The following is a 21,625-nucleotide window of genomic DNA, read 5'->3' on the forward strand; positions in this document are numbered from 1 at the left end:
TAGATATATCTCGGTTTAATATATTTCTATTAATCGCGGCGACAAATATGTCTGGCAACGGTGGGTAACTGTCAATGTGCAATGAAAGGAAAAGTTAAATAAATAATAAACAAAACTTAGGAGCTACAAATTAAGCTTCCATGCATACTAAATCCATAAGCAAACAACCCATTTTAAGGTAGTTAATGCGCGGATATGATATTCTAGTGTCCTATGTCTGTGGCAAACAAGATACTGTCCCATTTTAAGCTACTAGAGCTCAAGCAGTTCTAGAAGAAGTATCCATACAAAGGGTCAGCTGTACTGGTAGAGGCAGCCGTAGCAGCAAACAGCGACACACCAGCACAACACGAACCTCCTGCCAGACAGGTTGTTTACGTTCTGCTGATGGGAATATATTCTGATTGATATCTCTAGTCAAAGACCCCCCAGTGTGCAGTGATAAGCAACTTGTTAAGTTTCTCTAGTGTGTTATCTTACTTGTATTGCATATTTATGGAGGCTTAATGAAAGCTTGTACTGGAATATAGAGATGGGTGGATGATAAAACGTCCCAAGACGCACCGGCCAGTGGATGCGCTAGTAAAGAACATACGCCAACCGTATCGTAACCTACCTCAAAATTCTTGCTTTTCATGTTCGTTCGCCTGTTTCCTTTATGTTGGACATATTTTTTTACCTTCCATAGGGGCCAATTCATATTTGAATATAAACCAAGATGTATCTGAATGTCCTGACCAGTCCCATTTTGGTTTTACATGTAATATGATTTTTTCGTTATTTTTTATCTCTCTAATGACTAAAGCATATCATAGTTAACGAGGGTTGATTTCGCCTTTCCGTTCAATATTTATTTTGACGATTTCGATTCATTTACAAAAAAAGCAAATCAAGCAACTTCTCCAATAGTCATGGGTATGTTAAAAACCATGTAATAATTCTTCAACTCCTACTTCTATGTTACGTTGCGGCACCGGATTCGTTCCATCCTCTTTTTCTTCCTCTACGACCGCTTTCTTTCTGGTAAATATAACCCTGTACTCCTCAACATTTTACACGTCGAGCGGGATCTTCTATGCGCGTATCTTTCCTGTTCTTCTATACGTGGGGATATTTTTTTCATAGAGGATTTACCTGTTGGAGGGGTAAGTTTTGCCAGTATGTTAAATACTGGTTGTGAGGAAGAACGTAAGGCACGTATGTCGAGACGTCGACTTTGGGTGAAGTTTCCTCAAAGTGTAAGGAAAATGAAATACCCAAGAAAGAAGTAAGAAGATTGTGGAATGTGGGAAGGTCAAAGATGTAGCCTTATTTATCCCTGGATCATTATTCGCCTCGCTGCCGGCTGCCTGTTTCGATTCGTTGATTTGTCAAATTATCTGCAAAAATGTATGAGATATATAAATTAGTTAAGGGCATATATAATATATCTTAACCGGAACGAAGGGTGTTGCTTTCAGGGAAATCAAGCGGTGGGAAAATGGAAATTCTACTAGCTAAATAGCATGTTTCGTTAATGCACGATATTAATAGCCGGTGAGTTATGACACGCAGGACGGATTACCCGACAATAGCTAATACACCCGAACATTAGAAAGTGAAAGTGCACAGTCAAACTGTCAAAGGCAGTTGAGTATTTACGAAGGTTGCAATCAAGACTAACCGTGCATTAACAAAGCATTAGGGCTTTTTTTTAAATTGTTTGTATGTACAACATTAAAATTAAAGTATACAATTTTGTGAAATATTCGACTTCCCCAGCTGCCTTTCTCTATCGAACTAAACATTTCCCTTACGTATTGAAACAATCTAATTTAAACAAAAATCACTAAGCTTCAAAATAGCTGGTCAACTATAAGAGTTTCGTTCAAATTGCATAATAAAACGAAAAACTATTAATAGGTTACATATTTGGATTGTAACTGGCAATACGGTCTGGCAGTTCTATAAAGTGGTATGTGGTATTTATAATAAGCTATAAATAATTCTAACGTTGACGAGATAAACGTACGCTAAACTTTGAACCACTAGAAACGTTATAATTTTAACAATAAATGATTTTATACAATATAATATGCACATACACGTTTATCTGTGTTATGAGATTATCATATTACGAATAATGCCGTTAGTGTTGGGAAAAAGTTAGCAGTATAAATGGAAAAACATTAGGTAAAGTGTAAATGAAAACGATGTTATCAACGACATATTTTTATACTTATAAGAAATACACTTACCGTATTATGGGAAGGGTTGAAGCTTAGATTTAGCGATGGTGCTTCACAAGTTCCATAATTATTAGTAGTAGCATAATTGCTTTTTTGGGCAGCCGGCTTCTATTGATCTTCATTTTTTTCTTTTTCTTGCTCTCTCGAATGTAGTTGCGAACAGATTTTTACTAACTAACGTTTTCAACTTGTTGGATTTGGTCGTTTTTGTGCTCGCACCAAATATACCGCTGGAACTAGAGAGCTTTTTTGCACCGAACGAGGTGCAGCTGCCAATTTTAAATGGCACATTTGGTAGCTGTGGCGAGAGATTACTGCTTACTGAACAATCCGCCAGCAGAAGGAACTTTGTAGTTGTTCGACGCTAATAACTTTGGTGATTGTTTGGCGGTGGCATTTGCATCGGTAATGGTATCAGATACAGCTGGAGCAGCTTCCTGTTGTTCTGTCGTATCGGCTCGATTGTAGGCTGGCAACGGCATCACATTTATCAGTGGTACAATCGGTGGATATTTCTGTTCCTCAAGCATTTCATAGGTGTTCATGTTGTGACGTTTGCAAATTTCCGTCAGCTCCAAACTAATACTTTCATTGGTCATAGTAGGTAATTCGTTGGCGGCTTTTTTCGCATCGAATTCTTTCATTATTTCCTTGATACGCCGAGTTGTGTAAGACTCGGCTGGCGGATTTGGATTTTCATCTAATCGACGCTTTGTTCCACGAGTGGATTGGGCCCCACTGCTGATCAACACGTCTCGGTCTTGCCCAGTTGGGTTACGCGGTACTCGCATTACGGAAGACGCGCCACCGTACTGTGTAAATCCGTGGTAAAATATTGACCCGCCTTGCTCTGGTGGAAATCGCTTATTACGCAAACTTTGGCTTGTAGACCAAATGTCAGCACGACGCTGGGCGTTAACATTCGAGGGATTACGCGAAGTTTCCAGATTCTTGGTTGGCTGCTGATGCGACCCAAAGAAAAGCTGTCCAATCATCCCACGGCGCATCCGTTCTTGCCGCTCCCGATAACAGCGGTTGCCCATGAAGGTTGTTATTCGACGGTTTGGATCCACGGGTGTTCTGTCATGCTGTTCTAGATACTTAAATGGATCGAAATTGTCGCCATCGTATTCCTCCTCGGCGATGATCGGCTGCTCGTTTACATGATGCGCCTCCTGCGGTTGCTCCTCATCTGTCTCATCCTGTTGCTCTTCATCGGTCTCATCTTGTTGCTCCGGAAGTTCGTCATGACCAAAGCTTGCGGTATGTACAAAAGATTGATCAGTCTGGCTAGCCTGATCAACAAGGACGCTACTGGCAGAAGATTCATCGGCATCCTCGTTTAACCGGCGTCGCTTCGCTGGCTGTGTACTACCATCGTTCGTTCTCTGCTGATTTGTTGACAAAAAAAAGGCCGCAGTGGTGCTGATCAACTTTGAGAACAGACCAACGACGTTGTTGAAAATGTTGACGACGAACGACTAGAATGTATGTAAAATATATTTTAAATTAAAAAAAAGGTTCCGGCTATTATACTACTACTCTGATAGAGCGTCGGTACCCGGTACATATCCTTAGTATTACTTACGTTTTGATTGCGGAGAGAAATAATATCTCCGTCGTCCGATACTGCCCATTCGTTTCGCTGTACATCCGCCTCATCGCATTCTTCCGAATCCGATGACCGTTGTTCGGTGGCGTACGACATCTTTCCTTGAAATGTAAAAACCTTCCCAAAGTAGGCTGTTGCTTCGATTGAATTCTTTCTGCTTTCTGATGACGCGTATCACGGATAAACGAGCACACAAATAAGGCGCGAGTTTCGGACCGGAAGCTAACGAAAAGATAAATGGCGATGCTTAATAAACGAATACGAAAGCACGAATAAACGAAGGTTGAGCATTTGTTCGTGGCAGTGCTTCAGGCACGTACCGGCAAACGGATTCTCAATTTCGCGCGTTAATGGATAATTTCGTGCTACGCAGACAAGATAACGCTCGATTCGGGCACTGCGACAGCTATTATTGTATTTAAACAAATTGTAGCTATTTCGGCTACTGGGAAATATCGAAAAATAGACGATCAAATATTCGCTTACCTCCATACAGAACCGTTTACAAGGAAATGGTTAGTGCAGGCGTTCAATCACAGCGACTTCTGTCATTCTGATCTGATGGCACACCTTGACATCTTTCGCCAGATGATGCGATGTTTTTTTGTGTTTTGGTATTTTTGTTAAAATTTTGTGTGATTTCACTCATAAAGGACGGTGTAATATTTATTTTAAATAAAAATTAATCATGTTTGGGATTTATTTTTCATAAAAATATAACTTTTCCCCACTAAAATATCAAGTGTTTTGAGATGATGATAGTAGCAAGATTTTTCACAGGGCAAGTTATAGCGAAAGGTTATATTTCTGTTTTATACTGTGCAGGCTACAGTTTATAAATATTTTCATATATTCTGTACACAAAATACATATATTCGAAATACTCTTATTTCGATATTAAAGCATGGAGCAAATATAAAATTTTCGGACAATAGATATATCTCGGTTTAATATATTTCTATTAATCGTGGCGACAAATATGTCTGGCAACGGTGGGTAACTGTCAATGTGCAATGAAAGGAAAAGTTAAATAAATAATAAACAAAACTTAGGAGCTACAAATTAAGCTTCCATGCATACTAAATCCATAAGCAAACAACCCATTTTAAGGTAGTTAATGCGCGGATATGATATTCTAGTGTCCTATGTCTGTGGCAAACAAGATACTGCCCCATTTTAAGCTACTAGAGCTCAAGCAGTTCTAGAAGAAGTATCCATACAAAGGGTCAGCTGTACTGGTAGAGGCAGCCGAAGCAGCAAGTAGCGACACACCAGCACAACACGAACCTCCTGCCAGACAGGTTGTTTACGTTCTGCTGATGGGAATATATGCGGATTGATATCTCTAGTCAAAGACCCCCCAGTGTGCAGTGATAAGGAACTTGTTAAGTTTCTCTAGTGTGTTATCTTACTTGTATTGCATATTTATGTTTGCGTTTGTGTGCCATCACTCAAAACAGATGTTAGCAGATGATCAGCACTTCGGATTCGGATAAGCTAATGATAATGTTTGGTAAGTGCAACATGAGTATTTTACAGCCAGTTGTGTTACAGTTGTGCAAACTGTTCTATGATTCAATGCAGATCCAGATGGTTCAAAAGTTCGAACGAAAACCTTGAACGAAATGTTGGAGGAATTTCATCCAGATTCAGACTCTGGGGGAACATTTGAACTGAATAAATAATTGTGAAATCCTATTCTGGAGACTCAATCGTGAATCCTCAAAGTTTAAAAACTCCTCAAAGAATGAATAATCCTCATGTATCTGCAAATCATGAACAGCTGGGGATTCTGGGGAGGGGAGAGATTCTGATTCATTCAATCAGTTGAAAGATTCTTTCTGATTCATGAATTTGAACCAGACTCACCCACCCAAAACTACACTTGAGGCTACTTCTAAGTGTGTCCTAGCCCCGAATACCACATAATTAGAGAGTGGGAAAAAAATACCATTTAAACGGTCGATTAGATGCAGCTGGCACGTTCAAAGTCTCCGTTGATGGCAGAACATGAAGAGCAGAAAAAAAGTCCTTCTAGAAGGTAAATGGATTATGCTACGTTACCTAGTTTTACCTAAAACTGGTACGGCGGTGTATGTGTTTCCTTGGTAATTGGTGTAACTGTTGGTAACCTTTGTCATTCTTTCGCCCTTGCATAGAGGAGCGGACCGACCGCGGTGAAATGCATGCGATGGGTTTTGCTCGCATGGTCATGGGAGTAATTCGGCAAGAACGGCTGGTCGGCTGTGGCGGATGCTTTTAACGCACGCGCACGCTCCAAACCGTCGGAAATGCACTGCTGTGTCGACTTTTTCCCTGTTGCGTCCCTTTCCAAACCCCACCAGGTTGTACACGGTTTGGAGCGGGGAGGGTAGGTAGACCACCAGCCAACCTCTACCCCGCTTCCCGCCACAATGGCGGGCTGCATGGCGAACCTCCTGCCGGAGACTTTCAAATGTTGGTCAATTTTGCGGACGCTGCTAGTCTTCGGACACCGTGAGTTTCGGTGGGAAGTGTTGAAGAGAACACTGAAAGCGAAAACCACAAAGCGTGTATTGTGTGTGTCCGCGAGCGGGAGAAATGTAAAAAGAAAATCAACAAAAGGTTTTCCGACTGGTGTGTATTTTGGTCCCTGCTCGGGAGAATACATGGCGGTTTTCTTTAAACGCAGTGGCGCTGGTAGCAGCACCAACGGTTAACATTATGCACACATACACACATCCCTGCAGGGTCAGGGGGGAGAGGGAGGAGGATTAATAAGATGGGCGAGAGGGAGGCGGTACGGGAAGTACGCATTATTTGGACTTGCGCTTTGTCTGCGCATGCTGTAAGGTTGGTGGGACCCCAAAAAGCGGATCTGATCGCAGCGCCAGATTGACCCCAAAGGACAACAACACAACCCGATTTCCTACACTTCGACCTCCCACCCCCCGAACGCGCCACCCTCTCATTCCCACACATTCACGCAAACACATACTATTCAGAATCCTTCTGGGTGAGAGACCATCCGGCAGGTGAGAGTGGGGGTTGTGCCGCTTAACGCACCATGCCCATCGATGGCGTCGAATCGAAGGTCAGGTCGAGGTCTGGATGAAGTGATATTTTTGATCGGAAAAATCATGTTACAAATCAATGCCGTGTGCAGGCACCCCACCAAACCAATCATTCTAATCTCCCACACACTGACTCTCTCTCTCGCGCGCGCTTTATTTTTTGATATTTGAAATTAGTTCGTTTTCGCATCCGCAAAGAGCAGATTATGGTGCGGGCAAATGTTCTGTATCGCGTTAAAGCGAAATGGCATTCGCGAGCGGCTCACGAGATTCCGATGTTCTATGTTTGCCGCGAACCAAGAGATGCGCATATCAGGTTGGTAAAGTGGGAAAGGAAGAGAGAGAGAGAGAGAGAGAAAGTAGATACGGAAATGGGGCGGAATATGGGGTTGGCAAGCGGTCCATTATCGCGTACACGTAGCAGGATGTATATTCCACAAGGGTTTACTATCTGTTCGGTTGATCTCTCGTGGGGGGGTTTCCCACTTAGAGCAGTGCCAGCTCTCTTCCCACTCTCGCACTCAAAACGGCCGAGAGCTCTGTCACCCGATGAAGCATTTTCTCGCCCGTTGCGAGTGTGCGGTTTGCCTGTGAAAAGCTAACCGCGCGCAACAGACTCTCTCCGGGTTGGCTGCGTTGGAAAATTCCGCTCACCCGCAGAGAGCAAACCGCAGGAAAATGAGCAAACGATAGGAGAGTGAGAGAGCGTGACGGCGCGTTCGCGTGAGAGAGGGAAAGGAACAGTGTACTAATGAAATGCAGTGGCGTCCGTGCGGTGTGGGAGCGAGAGCGAGCGAGCAACGGAAACCGACCGAGTGGCGAGTAGCGTATCCGCGGCTAGGGCCGTTCGTCAGCTCGATTCCCTCTATCAGAGATACACGGTCGGTGATAACTCCTTGTGTGTGCGCCCGTGAAAAAAGGAACCCAACCGCACGGAAACCGTACGCGGCTCGCAACCAAGTTGTGTAGGTAGCTGGAACCATACCAGCAGTAAGCAGCAGCCAAAACCCATCATCATCACCATCATCATCAGCAGTAATTCAACAAACATCCAACTGGGGGGGGGGGGTTTTTTCTCGTCTGTTTGCTTTGCGCACCGGATAAAAAGTAAAAGCGAACTGCAGGACGACCAGCCAGGTCCCGAGTGCCCGAGTGTCCAGCTTGGGAGTTACGCGTTACAGGAGCGTTATTTTGGTTGTTGTTGGTTTGCTGCAGGCAGGCTGCCGTTGCTGCCAAGTGCTGCTACACCAAACTACACCAGGAGAGGTGCGTTTTGCGGTTTCTTTGCCTTCCGTCTCTAACTATCCTTTCTTTTGTTTGTCAAAAGCCCGAAAAGTGACTTGACGCGTGAGGCACCAGGTTTGGTGGTTGTTGTTTGCTAGTGAGAGTCATCCCCCTTCTTTCTTCCCTCCCTCCTCGCCCCCTACGCATCGTGCCAGGAGTCTTCTTGGGAAGTGTGGAAGCAAAACGCACCAACACACACACTTACCCACATACGCACGGTGTGCAGAAGTGTTGGTATACAGTGTACGGAGTGCGTTCTGCTCTGTGTGATCCTTTGTGGACATCACTGCACCATGGGGGCCTGGCATTGGTACTAATGTCCCCGATAAGCCACAACCACCCTAAACACAAGAGCCTGCGCCAGGGATTAACATCTTTGCAAAGTTTTGTGCGAGTTATCCTAAATCTCTGTGAAATCCAAGAAAAATCCCAACTCCCCAGGAATCCTCAGAAATCCAAGAAGCAGGAAAAAACAACCTCAAAGTCCGTCAAACACAGACACATTCCAGATACACACACGCATAGAGACATTGCAATCCGATGGCGACGATGATCGATAGTGGTGTAGCCCGCCGTCCTTGGTATCTCCCGCATCATCATCTTCGTGGCACGGGCCAAGTTCCCACATTTTGCCCACAATTCTACCACAATCGTTCCGCACGGGGGCGCCATTCTTTCCTACCTCGGTGGCAAAATTCGACCCCAAAGCCTCCCCAAACCCCCCGGTTCCGCCTCTCCTAGCGAAGCAACGGGCACGCGGCATGGGTTTTCCGGGCAACTACGCCCTCGATTGCCGTCTTGTGGTTCACATCTTGAGCGTGGTAGGGAAAAGTTCATCCACCAATCAAGCGACTGCAGCAGGGCAGGTGGTGCTGTGCTGTTGTGAAGGGACGCTCAAAGGTATCGCATCCTCAATATGAAAAGCACACACACACACACACACATACACATATATATATGTCAGAGTAGAAGAAAGGTGGCCGGGGGGGGGGGGGGGGGGAGGAGGGGGTAGGGGAGTGAGGAAGGATGGCGAAAACTCCCATCGATATAAGTGCCGCGGAAATACAATGAACCATCCCACTTGGTGGACTCTTGGAGTCCCCGCAGCGGTTCACACACGTATCCGGCGAGCGCGTGTCTTACCATCTCTCGTAGGCAGTTGTCGTCGAGAGCAGAGAGAGAGCAGAGAGAGAGAAAGTGAGAGCGAAGTGAGAGAGAAAGTGCCCGGAGAGCAAAGACGAGGTGACTGTTCCTTCGGTGTTTGAATGCGTGTGTGAGCGTGTGTGTGTGTGTGTGTGTGGCCACTAGAGGGCCTCCGAAAACAACGGGGGCACCGCCGTGCTCAGAACCGTCTTGAAGTCATTGCAGTTTCGCTTGCACAGAACGCAACACAGTGGTTTTACGGGGTTTGCCATACGGGAACGTTCCGCACAGTAAAAATAGTCCACCAACACTCATATACCCGGGATATCTAGCGCTAGGTTCGCGGCCGTACCAAACCTGCCATCGCCGAGGGCCCGTCTCCCGACCCGGTCCCCTGTTGGGTTTTTGAACCAGTCCGGTACCAACCGTGCACACCAGCCGTCGACCAGTCCGGTGGGCCCGGGGAAAAGACAAGACCTTCTGCTCCTCCATCAACCTGATGCTGCCGCCGTACCGTGCGTGCGTGCGTGCACCTGTCATCCGCTCAATGGCCGCAAGCAAGTCGCTGGCCGGCCACCTGATAGCTGCCTAGAAACAGGCGGGACCACTTGCCGCACCAGCACCCAGTCATGGCACCCTGCGACGCTACGATGTGCTAGACCGTAAGTAGCCCGTGTGGGAAGGATGTGCGTGTTGTGGGGGGGTGGGGGTGGTGTATGGGCCCTGATGCAGTACCAGCTTGAGGGAGGGAGGGAGGGGAGTGGGGGGGGGGAGGCTTGCAACTTTTCTCTTGCGAAGGACATACCAACAAAGTGTGAAGGGTCCCTGCTGCAAGTTATAACGCGATAACGCTGCGTGTGGCCCCTCTCTAGTGCCCTCCCCACTCCCAACACCCAATTGGTCTGGGTCCGAAGCACCGAGGGACGGGGGTGCGCCAGGGTTAAGAAGGATGGGTGTGCGTGCCTGCGTGTGTGAGTGTGTGCATGGGACTTGGTCCTTGCGCCAGGACCGGGGTGTTGTGGACAGTAGACTGCGCGTTTATAAATATCCAATATACTTCACCGCTGCCTCTTAGCTCCACGGTTGAAATATGGCTATTTATACAGTGAAACGCGTGCATAAATGCGCGCCTCTTCTCCACCCAGGTGCAGGGGCGTGCTGGTATAAGTATAGCGCCCGTGTGTGTGTGTGTGTGTACGTGAAAGTTGTGTGATGTGGTGGACGATACGGTCGATGTTCTGCAACGGCCAGTGGCAGAAGAAAAATTCAACGAATGTGAGCAAAGGTGCGAATGTTGGACAGGAACGGTCCCAGGGCGTCGCTGGGTGTCCTCGCCCAAAAGTCATCCAAGGCGCATAACAACACACGGCCGCACACATGAGTTCTACTATCAAACCAACAAAAAAAAAACACAAAAAACGGGCCAAAAAAATGTTGCCCCGCAGGTGTTGGAACCCGCGTCCTGTTCCCGCTCCCGTTTGTTGTGGCGGTAGGGCAAGTTTTGGGCAAGCCCGTGCGGGGAGAGCCGAACACCCTAATTACAAAACCTAATTTCCTTCGCCCGCAATCGTGCTTTATTTTTGAACGTATCGAATACCAAACCCTACCCAAGCGAGAGAAAAAAAAAGTCCCGTACCGTGTGTGTGCGGTGTTACAGGGCAGTGCGCATCTTCCACGGGCATGCGCAACCGGAACGTGCAGCAGGCACGTCCCCGTCGCCTAGGTGAAAATTGCGACTACACTCTCCGTCCCGTGTTTCTTATCTCTCGAGTGCTCCTGCTATTGCTCTCTGTGTTGCCTGCAACTCTTCACCGCTGCTCGGTCTCTCTCCCTCTCTCACTCTCTCTCTCTCTCTTTGATCTAGTTTCCATCTTTGCCGGAGATTCCTCGACCTCACTAACTTTCCGAAGGAACGGTGAAAAGAGGCAAGCTCTACTAAGCCCTGTACATATACATACACATACATAGCTAGACACCTCCCTGTCACCTTCATCGGTAACTCATGTAACTCTTCGAACCCAGCACCTCGACATCCTCCACATCCTCCGTCTAGTCAGCTTGACATCTTGGTGCCTTATGCATATATATATATACCTGTATATGTGTGTGTATATATAAATTGTAATAAATTATATCTATATAATACATGATACAAGTCGCAATCGCTAATGTGTGCCACTACACATTCATCCTTTTTTCGTATTAGCAACCTTGGAGGTCTTGGCACTCATCCTCCCCTAGTGGTGGGCATTCCTGTACCCTTGTAGACCACGCATGGTGTGGTCGATTCCCAATACTCTTGCTTGCATTACCCTTTTCGACATATTTCTGCTTGGGAACTTTGGATTGCTGAATCCAGCAGTAGACCCTCTATTACTCTCTTTTTCGTTCGCTCTCTCTCTCTCTCTCGCTTCTCTCGTATCTACCAATATACCCTGTTTTTAGGTGGATGAATGTCTGGGGAGCCTCCGTCAGGGCCATGTCACATTTTGGAGTTCAACTTGCTGGGCGATTACTGATTACTGAGCGATTTACTTACTGCAGGCAATTGCCAAACGTTGTAGGAAGCTTGTTTAGGCAAAAGGCGTTTATCTTGACTCCTGCTATAGTACAATGTACTAACGGTGTCTAATGTCACAGTGAACTCCACTGGAGTGTCTGAAGATATTTGCTGCCATAGTAGAATATACTGATGGAGTCCCATAGAGAACTCCTCTGGTATGTCTGGAGGTATCTGCTGCTGTAGTACAATGTACTGAAGGTGTCTCACAGCGAACTCCTCTGGTATGTCTAGAGGTATCTGCTGATATAGTACCATGTACTGAAGATGTCTAATGTCACAGTGAACTCCTCTGATGTGTCTGGAGGTATCTGCTGATATAGTACAATGTACTGAAGATGTCTAATGTCACAGTGAACTCCTCTTATGTGTCTGGAGGTATCTGCTGCTATAGTAGAATATACTGATGGAGTCTCACAGCGAACTCCTCTGGTGTTCTGGAGGTATCTGCTGCCATAATAGAATGTACCGATGGTGTCTCACAGCGAACTCCTCTGATGTGTCTGGAGGTATCTGGTGCTATAGTACAATGTGCTGATGGTGTCTAATGGTGTGAACTCCACTGGAGTGTTTGGGGGTATCTGCTGGCATAGTACTCTATACTGATGGTGTCTCACAGCATACTCCTCTGGTGTGTCTGGAGGTAGTTGTTGAGCTGCCACATATCTCGCAGTAGCGTACAACTTAGCTGTGACAGCCAATCATTGGGTTTGAATCTAGCACTACTGTCCCGAAGCACCTTCACCCACCCCCTGACCTCACCATGCAATTGGAGCTTAGACACACACACACACAGACATAGCCTTAATTTTACAGATAATGACAAAACCGATGACAGTTTGCAACAAACAAAAAAAAAACAGAAAAGTGGACATGGGAATGTCCGGAGCAACCCCGGCATCTGGTAGCTCGTAACACACTCGAGAGTCAACCGGAAAGATCAGCGGAAAATGTCCACTTCCGCGAGCGTACCCCATTCAATGGCACAAGATTAAAAAGTTGAGCATCGTTTCAAGCATCATCATTAGGTACCGTAGTGGGGGATCTCTACCGTAGCGCACTAGGCGCATCAAACGTGAACACTTTGGGGAAACAGGAAAGCATTACAGCGTTAGTCGCGCTCCAAGTACCCATTTTATGCTGCCTTTGCGAACGTGTGTGTTTGTGTGTGTAGTTCTATTGTTACCGGACTGGCTAAGTGTTTCCTGCCTGCGAATATCTAGCCGCTCCACCTACTTCATCTTCCGGCCCTACCTCCCCCCCCCCCCCACATGTACGGTTAATGTGTCATCGGAATAGTAATGGTTTTTTTTTGCGAAAACAGCCATAAAAGTAGTACACGTCCGGTGTTTTATGTCTCAAACTCCCGCTAGTTACCCGTCTTTGTGCAACGCTGCATCTATCGTGCGGTGCGAAGCCCTAGCACATCTGCTAAGTGCAATACAGCGGCGGTGGTGTTACTTATACCCATTCGGATGCGTTTGTGCGACTGGTGCAGAATTGGCCTGGTGCTTAGCCAAGCCGGGTACGGTCGGGTGAGAGCCCTTGAACCATCGTTGCCCCACCGCCTTTTCCAATTGCTTTTCATCGGTAAGGCTTTGGGACGTAAGGTCGTATAGCAGCAACTTCGTGGCAGTGTTTATTGCGGTTGTTGGACAATCTGGACGAGACAGTATCGAGGGGGTCCTGGGTGAATAAATCGATTCACGGGGGTCCTCCTAGGACTCACTGTTTCGACCTGGTCAGGTTTGATAGCCCGCATTATGCACTTTAGTGTAAGTGTACCTGTGCGTGTTTGTGGCATGGACAGCAAAAGCGATACAAGATAACCTTCGAAAAGCTATACACAGGCACACACACACACACACACACACGGAGGCATGGACTTTGACGTAACAAGAAGTACCAGTGGTTTAATCTAAAATGATGATTGTATAATTAATGATGCATGTGGTTACGCGAGGGTAAGCCAATCTCTGGCCCGCTACGCCCGCTACCATTCGTTTGTTCCTCCTTATACATGCACGCGTCGCTGTGTGTGTGTGCGAGTGGATGTTCTTTTTGTTTTCGCCAACTGCCCAGGGTCCGAAATGTCATGCCGAAATTCGTTACTTATGTATGATATCTACAAGATCGATGAAAAGGCAAAAGGACGATGCAGTACCATGTTTCTGTGGGTGTGTGTGTGTGTGTGGTTGTATCGACTAACGGGACACACCTCCAACGAGGTTGGCGCTTGCCGGAGCAGCTGTCACTGAGCAGACGGTTGATTTCAGTGCAGGTGACCCGTTGCTCGCACGCATTCTTCACCGTGCGGGAGGAGTTTTGGTAACTGTGTGTATCTTTCGACACGCCGCTTCCGAACCAGGGAAAACTTTCATGAATTCCGACAGGTCCGACAAGTGGTATTCGGCCCCGCACATTCCTAGCCTGTGCGTGGTAAATCGTACCACAAATCTACAAATCTCTCCCTCTCTCTCTCGTTTGTTCTCGCTCTCTTTCTCGCTTTCAAACTCATTCTCTCGCTCATCTTCTCTCTCTCTCTATATATATCGCTCTCTATCGTACTAGTGCAAAGTGTACGGGATGCTGACTGCGTTAGTGCCAGGAGAGTGTCCGCTGTGCTGTACGAAAAAGACACCTGTGTGATTTGCGTCCGCTGTTGTCTGTTAGTAATCTTACTGCCAGCAGCGCTCTTAGTGATAGGTGATGCGCATCATCGGTACGTACGTACTGGGACGTGCCCGAGTCCGTTGAAAACGTGCATTAGGTGTACACTTGGTATTAGTGCGGTCGTGTTCCACTGTCGAAGCGGTTTCAATATCCTCCCGTCACCGACTCTTTTGTTTGTAAGTAATCGAAATGCTCGCTGCATGGGAGTGTTCATTTCCGCCTGATGTAAGGGCCGGGTACACGGTGCACACAACAAACCCGGTACGTGACGCGGCCTGAGGCAAAGGATGGCATCCTGTTTTTTCGTTGCTCCTCCGCTAAGTCTATCGGGCTTTCGAGTGTTTTGCGGCGCTCCACAGCTGAAGGTGGAAGTACGAAATAGATTGTGGTGACACCGAGAAACAAAGAAAGATGTATGTTCGTGTGTGTGTGTGTGTGGGGGGCGTATGAAATCCAATCGAGAAGCAGAGTCACAGAAAATCGATAGAATCCCCGAAAAAAAAGCCGACTAAATTCGCTCCAAGCGTAGGTGCGTGCTGAATATCCCATACGGCGGGTGAAGAGGGAGAGGCACATCTCCCCGGGCATGGTAGGAGGAAGGGGATTTACCAACACAACACACATACGAACCAAACATTTCCATTCCTTTGGTTCTAATCTTTGTATCATGATCGTGACAAATGTCGAATCCGATTTGAGATAAAATCCGGCTGACGAGTTTTTCGCCAGGGCAGGAAACAACTGGATCGGCGGCACGTCACAAAAAACAAATCACCCGTGCAGGGAGTTTTGGTCGGGTTGTGTTGATAGTTGGCCGTTTTCGCTGCTCGCAATTACGCCGCGTACACGCTCTCTCTCTCTCTCTCTTTCATCATTCGCCAGGGTTGTAGCACTCGGTACGAAATCTAATCGCCAGTGATGGACACGTTTTGCCGGGATTAGATCTCCGTTGCGGGCCCGATGCGGTGGTGTGCGTGTTTGTATCCCGGGCTTACACACAGCAGGGCCATCCACGCTCAATAATATATTGCCGATGATGAGGTTGATTTGGCTATCGCTCCCCTCTTCTATTGTTACATCCCCCAGCTCGACATCTTCTCTCTCTCTATCTATATTTATTTCTTTCTTCGTCTCTCCCTCTCTCTTTTCCATCTCGTTGCGTCGGTTGCACTCGCAATATTAGTAGAATCGACGGAGAATATGGGTATTTCTCCGATCGAAGAAGGTGTAATCCTTCGCTCCTCCGTCTCCCCAATCTTCCCTTCATCTACCCGTTGGTTGTGAGGGAAAAGATGGTTGCGAGGAGAGAGAGAGAGGAGGGTAGACAGGGCAGAATACGCATGAGCAATACAGTTGTGTAAGTAAGAGGTGCGCTGCCTCGCGTGCCTTTGTACCTGTGTGTCCGTGTGTGTTGACCGTATTTTTCGAAATATCTGTGCCCTTTTGTGTTTGTAATTGCCCCTGTTTTAGAAAAAACAAACACACAAAAAAAAAACAATTTGGAAAACAAAACCCCAAAACACTGCGATACAAAACATTGATGGGTGATGGGATTTTTCCTCCGTCTCCTCATCTCCTCGTATGTGTTGCCGGTTTCGGTGTGTGCGTGTGTGTCGGTTAGGCGAAAAGGGTGTGGGGGATGTGGATTTTTTTTCTTGTTATAATTCTTTTTTGCCGCCGGCTGAGCAAAAGTATAAAAATACATCCAGGAGTGCGCTTTTCTTCTCCGCTAAATTTACGGCGCGGCCCTCAAGAAATCGGTGCAAAACGGAACACACTTTCTGTGTACGCCCGCTGTTGATGTTGTTGTTGTTGGTGGTGGGGGTGGGACGGGGGTTTGTGCTTGCTTTCCAACACTCGCGCCACCGTATTGAAGAAGTTGTGGCTGGTCTTGTGGCATGTGCGTGTCCCCCCACTTACATCTCCGTGGTTTTTTTTGTTGTTGTTTGGTTGGCATTTTTCGCTTTGGTTGTTCCAATTTTTCCCGTCCGCGGTCACGATATACTCGTCGTCCCATCTTTCACCCCCTCCTCCCTCCCTCGCAAAAAGGTGGTATCCCGGGACTGGATGAAAAAACGGCTCACTTTTCTTTCTCTTTTTCTCTCTCTCTCGCTCGTTGATTCATCCCTGTTTAAGTCCATGAACGTGCTCACGACTCAACTCGGCCAACCGATTCTCCTTTCACGCTCCAAATCCCTTCCCTCCCCACCACACATTTGTATGAAGATTGTACCGCATGTCCAACCTCTCCCCCTTCCCCCTTCCCTTCCTCCATCCCTCGCTGTTCCTCTGGCTGGGTGCAACTCATTCTAACTGTTTTGTACCCAACTGTCACCGCACCATCACCTTCAACGGACATCTTGTTTTCTTACCCAGTTTCGTTGTGTTTGTGTGTGTTTTGTTTCTTCTAAAAAGCATCTCGTGGCTCTGCAACCGATTGGTATTGATTGATTGGCTGAGTACCGAGTGATTGTACGATCCCACTCCATTCAAACCCCCTAACCCGACCAATATAAACTACCTCGCTACTACTGCTACCATTGCTACTACAAATAAAGTAATCGAATTTCGTATTCCGGCAAACAAACCCACTACAGTCCTGGGAAGTATTTGTTTGTGTATGTGTCTGTGCGTGTGTGTGTTTGCATCGGTATTGAGTGAATAATTTAATAAAGCTAGCAAAATTTGCCCCCCCCTCCCCGCACACACACACTTACACACCCGTCAGCACAATTGATCGTCCTTACGAGGGGAGGGTGCAATTGTGGGGAATTGTAGCGCTCGAGGTATCGTTTCCAGCGCTTATCCAGCCGCTTAGACGCTTACCATATGGTCTTTCGGTTTGGGGATCGCCCCTGCCCACGCTCCGCGCTGTTGTGATGCATTTCTGCGGTTGACGTTGACGGGTTGTGCCTCTCCCTACACGACAAAATGGAGTTTGCGTGGGTTTTTAGACAACGCGAGAGAGAGAGAGAGCGAGAGGGGGTGGGACAGTTTTTGAAGGGTAAGCAGACCGTAATTTCTTCGTCCTTCGAGGGAGGTTTTTTTTCTAACGTTGCCCAACGTCTGTCGTCGATTTGTGTTACAAAACGAACGTCATTTGGAACCCTGGCGGGGGACTAAGAAGAAAGGGAGGGGACTTGAAGGACACGTGCGACGAGGACTTCCTATTTTGTTGGTGTTTGTTCGCCGTGATTAGGATGAGATTTGTATTGCCTATTCTTATCCTGCAAATATAAAGATGGTCTAAAGCGGTGCTGACAGCAAACCTGGCACCAAATTGATATGGATGTGCCATTCATGCTGGAAGTGTTTCAATGTTGAATCGATTTGCTGACATCGGATCTTCTGCATGAGGACCTCTTCTGGGGATACGTTCGGATTAGTACCAACACACCGATAATGGATGGCAAACGAGTGACCACAATCTGGCTATCAATACGATTAATAACATCAACAACAGCAAAAACCTTCTTTGCATACACGAGAGCCGAAGATAAATTTAAAAGCAATTTGATGGTTTCTGTTTAGATGGGTTTTCCTGCATACCCCGTCCTTGGTGATATAAAAGTTAACAGTTGTACGGCACCACTGTGCACTGAAGCACCGGGCGCCTCCATTTGTCCTTTGGGCTACTGGCGCCTCCATTAGCGTTGCTATAAAATGACATGGTCGTCATTGAATTGTTTATTACATCACGCAGTTGTGGTTTTCTTCAACAATGATTTTTATTTTTTTGTAATTTGTCATACAAGTTATATTTCCATTCATTGAAAAAAAAATTTGGTCATTATAATTAAGTAAATTTCAATCCATTCCAATGCCCCTAAAGGTTTTCTACGGTCTTATATGCAAGTACGTGTTTCTTGTAAGTGTGGTAACCTTTACCGTTTGAAGGCCGGTGATCGTTGTACTTCCATATAGATGCATCACTACTACACTAGAACTATCAAGCGTTTCAAGCGTTTTTCATTGATTGTCACTTTATAAACACTGTCGAAGATCTGGACTATGTTTTTATAAACTTTGGAGTTCATCCCTTAGAAAAAGTCTAGATGAAAAAGTCAAAAGAAAAAGAAAAAATGTAAAAGTCATGCCTCAACAATGGTTGAATTGTGCTACGTCCACAAATAATGTGACGAAAATGAAGCGTTTCAGTCAGAATGCAGTGTTTAAAACCAGAGACTCTATCCTTACCCACCCCTCTTGTTCATTCGATTGGTGGTGGTCTGTATTATCATCCTTTTCCACGATTATACAATTTTGTAACACACACACAACATGCGTCCCATTTTTTCTTCTCCATTGCAGCGTACCCAGCGTGAGCAGATACGGAATACCGGCTGCCAGGTAAAACCAACCCACCAAAAGCGACAAACAAGCAGCAGCAGTGCGCGGTTACAGACACACTATCATGTTTGGCATGGTGCTACATGCAGCAGATACGCTCAGCATCCACGACCGGACAACTCACGATTCAGCAATCGTACTATCACGCCACAGCGAGCGACTAAGCTGCTAGGGGCAGAGGCGTCAACAAACCCATAGAGGGAAGTCGACAACGCAATCAATCAACGGGCAGTGTGCCACGACCACGAGTGCGAATTAACGCGATCGACAGCGGCCACGGCGACAACAGTCCAGGAGATCGCGCGCGCGCGCGACTAAGAGAGAGAGTGAAAGAATAGATAGGCTGAAAAGCGAGAAAGAGAGTGAGAGCGAGAGAGCTACACATATATACATAACAATATAGCAGCAGAGTTGAGCAGACCGGTAATAAGGTGCTGGCACAGTGTGAAGCCTTACGTTCACAAAGCCCACCAGCTGTGCTAAAGACGGTGCTTAGCGATATAACCCCCACGGTGCGTTTTGACGGTGCATGTGAAGTGGTGATACTGTGTACGGCAACACTAAGCTCCAGAGTGCTGCGGCCATTGCCCTTTATCGACACATTTGAAAGTTGCTTTTGTGTGTGTTTGTGTGCGAGTGTGTAAGTCTGAGTGCGTGCGGTAGTTCCAGTTCGTCCAATCGACACTCACCCGTCCCGCGCCCCACAATCCATCACCAGCAGCAAGACCAGCGTACATAAAATGGCGGCCCAGCCGGCGTGCACACGCTTCTCGGACAACTACGAGCTGAAGGAGGAGCTCGGCAAGGGCGCGTTCTCGATCGTGAAGCGATGCGTGCAGAAGTCGACCGGGTTCGAGTTTGCGGCGAAGATCATCAACACGAAGAAGCTGACGTCGCGCGACTTCCAGAAGCTCGAACGGGAGGCCCGAATATGCAGAAAGCTACAGCATCCGAACATTGTCCGGCTGCACGACAGCATCCAGGAGGAGAACTTCCACTACCTAGTGTTCGATCTCGTCACCGGCGGCGAGCTGTTCGAGGACATAGTGGCGCGCGAGTTCTACTCGGAGGCGGACGCGTCGCACTGCATACAGCAGATCCTGGAGTCGGTGAACCACTGCCATCAGAACGGTGTCGTCCATCGGGACCTGAAGCCGGAGAACCTGCTGCTGGCGAGCAAGGCGAAGGGTGCGGCGGTGAAGCTCGCCGACTTTGGGTTGGCTATTGAGGTGCAGGGTGACCAGCAGGCGTGGTTCGGGTTTGCCGGTACGCCCGGCTACCTGTCGCCGGAGGTGCTGAAGAAGGAACCGTACGGGAAGGCGGTCGACATATGGGCGTGCGGTGTCATCTTGTACATCCTGCTGGTCGGCTATCCACCGTTCTGGGACGAAGATCAGCACCGGTTATACGTGCAGATAAAGGCGGGCACGTACGACTATCCGTCGCCGGAATGGGACACGGTGACGCCGGAGGCGAAAAGTCTCATCAACCAGATGTTAACAGTGAACCCGTACAAGCGCATCTCGGCGGCGGACGCACTGAAGCATCCGTGGATCTGCCAGCGCGAGCGTGTCGCATCGGTCGTACACCGGCAGGAGACGGTCGACTGCTTGAAGAAGTTCAACGCGCGCCGCAAGCTGAAGGGTGCCATCCTCACGACCATGCTGGCGACGCGCAACTTCTCCAGCAAGAGCATGATCGCAAAGAAGGGGGACGGTTCGCAGGTGAAGGAGTCGACCGACTCGTCCAGCACCACGGTCGAGGACGATGATTGCAAGGCGCGCCGGCAGGAAATCATCAAGATTACCGAGCAGCTGATCGAAGCAATAAACAACGGCGATTACGAAACGTACACGAAGATCTGCGACCCGCACCTGACCTCGTTCGAGCCGGAAGCGCTCGGCAACCTGATCGAGGGTATGGACTTCCACAAGTTCAACTTCGACAACGTGCTCGGCAAGAGCAACAAGGCGATCAACACCACCATACTGAACCCGCACGTCCACATCTTCGGCGAGGATACCGCGTGCATCGCGTACGTCCGTCTGACGCAGTACATCGACAAGCAGGGTCACCCGCACACGGTCCAGACGGAGGAGACGAGGGTGTGGCATAAAAAGGACAGCAAGTGGCAGAACGTCCACTTTCACGGTAGCCGCAACGGCAGCTTTAGCAACACCGCGACGCAATACGACTTTGTCAATCACAAGTAGATTGACCGGTAGGTGGAGCAGGTAGCGTGGACGGTACGGCAAACGGTGTGGAACAGCAGCGGCAGCCAACAGCAGTTACTGCTACCATTACTATTACTACTACTACTACTGATACTACTGCTACAACTACTACTACTGATACTATTACTACTACTACTACTACAACCAACACTTTTTCGCTTGTAAGATGAAGCAATCCACGACGAAGACGCCGGAAAAGGGGAGGACGATCAAAGAAAAAAAAACACGTAAAATGGAAGCAGTTTAGCAGATAACAACAAAAAAAACCAAATGATTCAGAAGAATGCAGTGGGAGGTCGCATAGAAATCGCATATTTATTGGGGAAAGCAAACAAACAAACGGAAACAAAAAAAAAACTTCAAATTTCTGCCTCATAACCTTTTTCTCTCCCGTTTTTTGGTGCACCAATACACACACTCACACCACATTGTTGAACATGTAAAAGGAAATGAGCAAAAACAGAAGAAGAAGAAGAAAATATTTCCAA

General features: G+C 47.4%; 1 protein-coding gene across 1 annotated transcript; it reads left to right on the forward strand.

Moving 5' to 3' along the window:
* The first annotated feature begins 19,643 nt into the window (after positions 1–19,643).
* On the forward strand, positions 19,644–21,116 carry LOC128718526 (calcium/calmodulin-dependent protein kinase type II alpha chain). The gene has a single exon (XM_053812152.1). It carries the CDS (start codon positions 19,644–19,646, stop codon positions 21,114–21,116), a length of 1,473 nt encoding a protein of 490 aa, XP_053668127.1.
* Positions 21,117–21,625: the final 509 nt, after the last annotated feature.

This window comes from Anopheles marshallii, chromosome X (genome assembly GCF_943734725.1).
Source record: "Anopheles marshallii chromosome X, idAnoMarsDA_429_01, whole genome shotgun sequence".
In the NCBI taxonomy this organism is placed as follows: domain Eukaryota; kingdom Metazoa; phylum Arthropoda; class Insecta; order Diptera; family Culicidae; genus Anopheles; species Anopheles marshallii.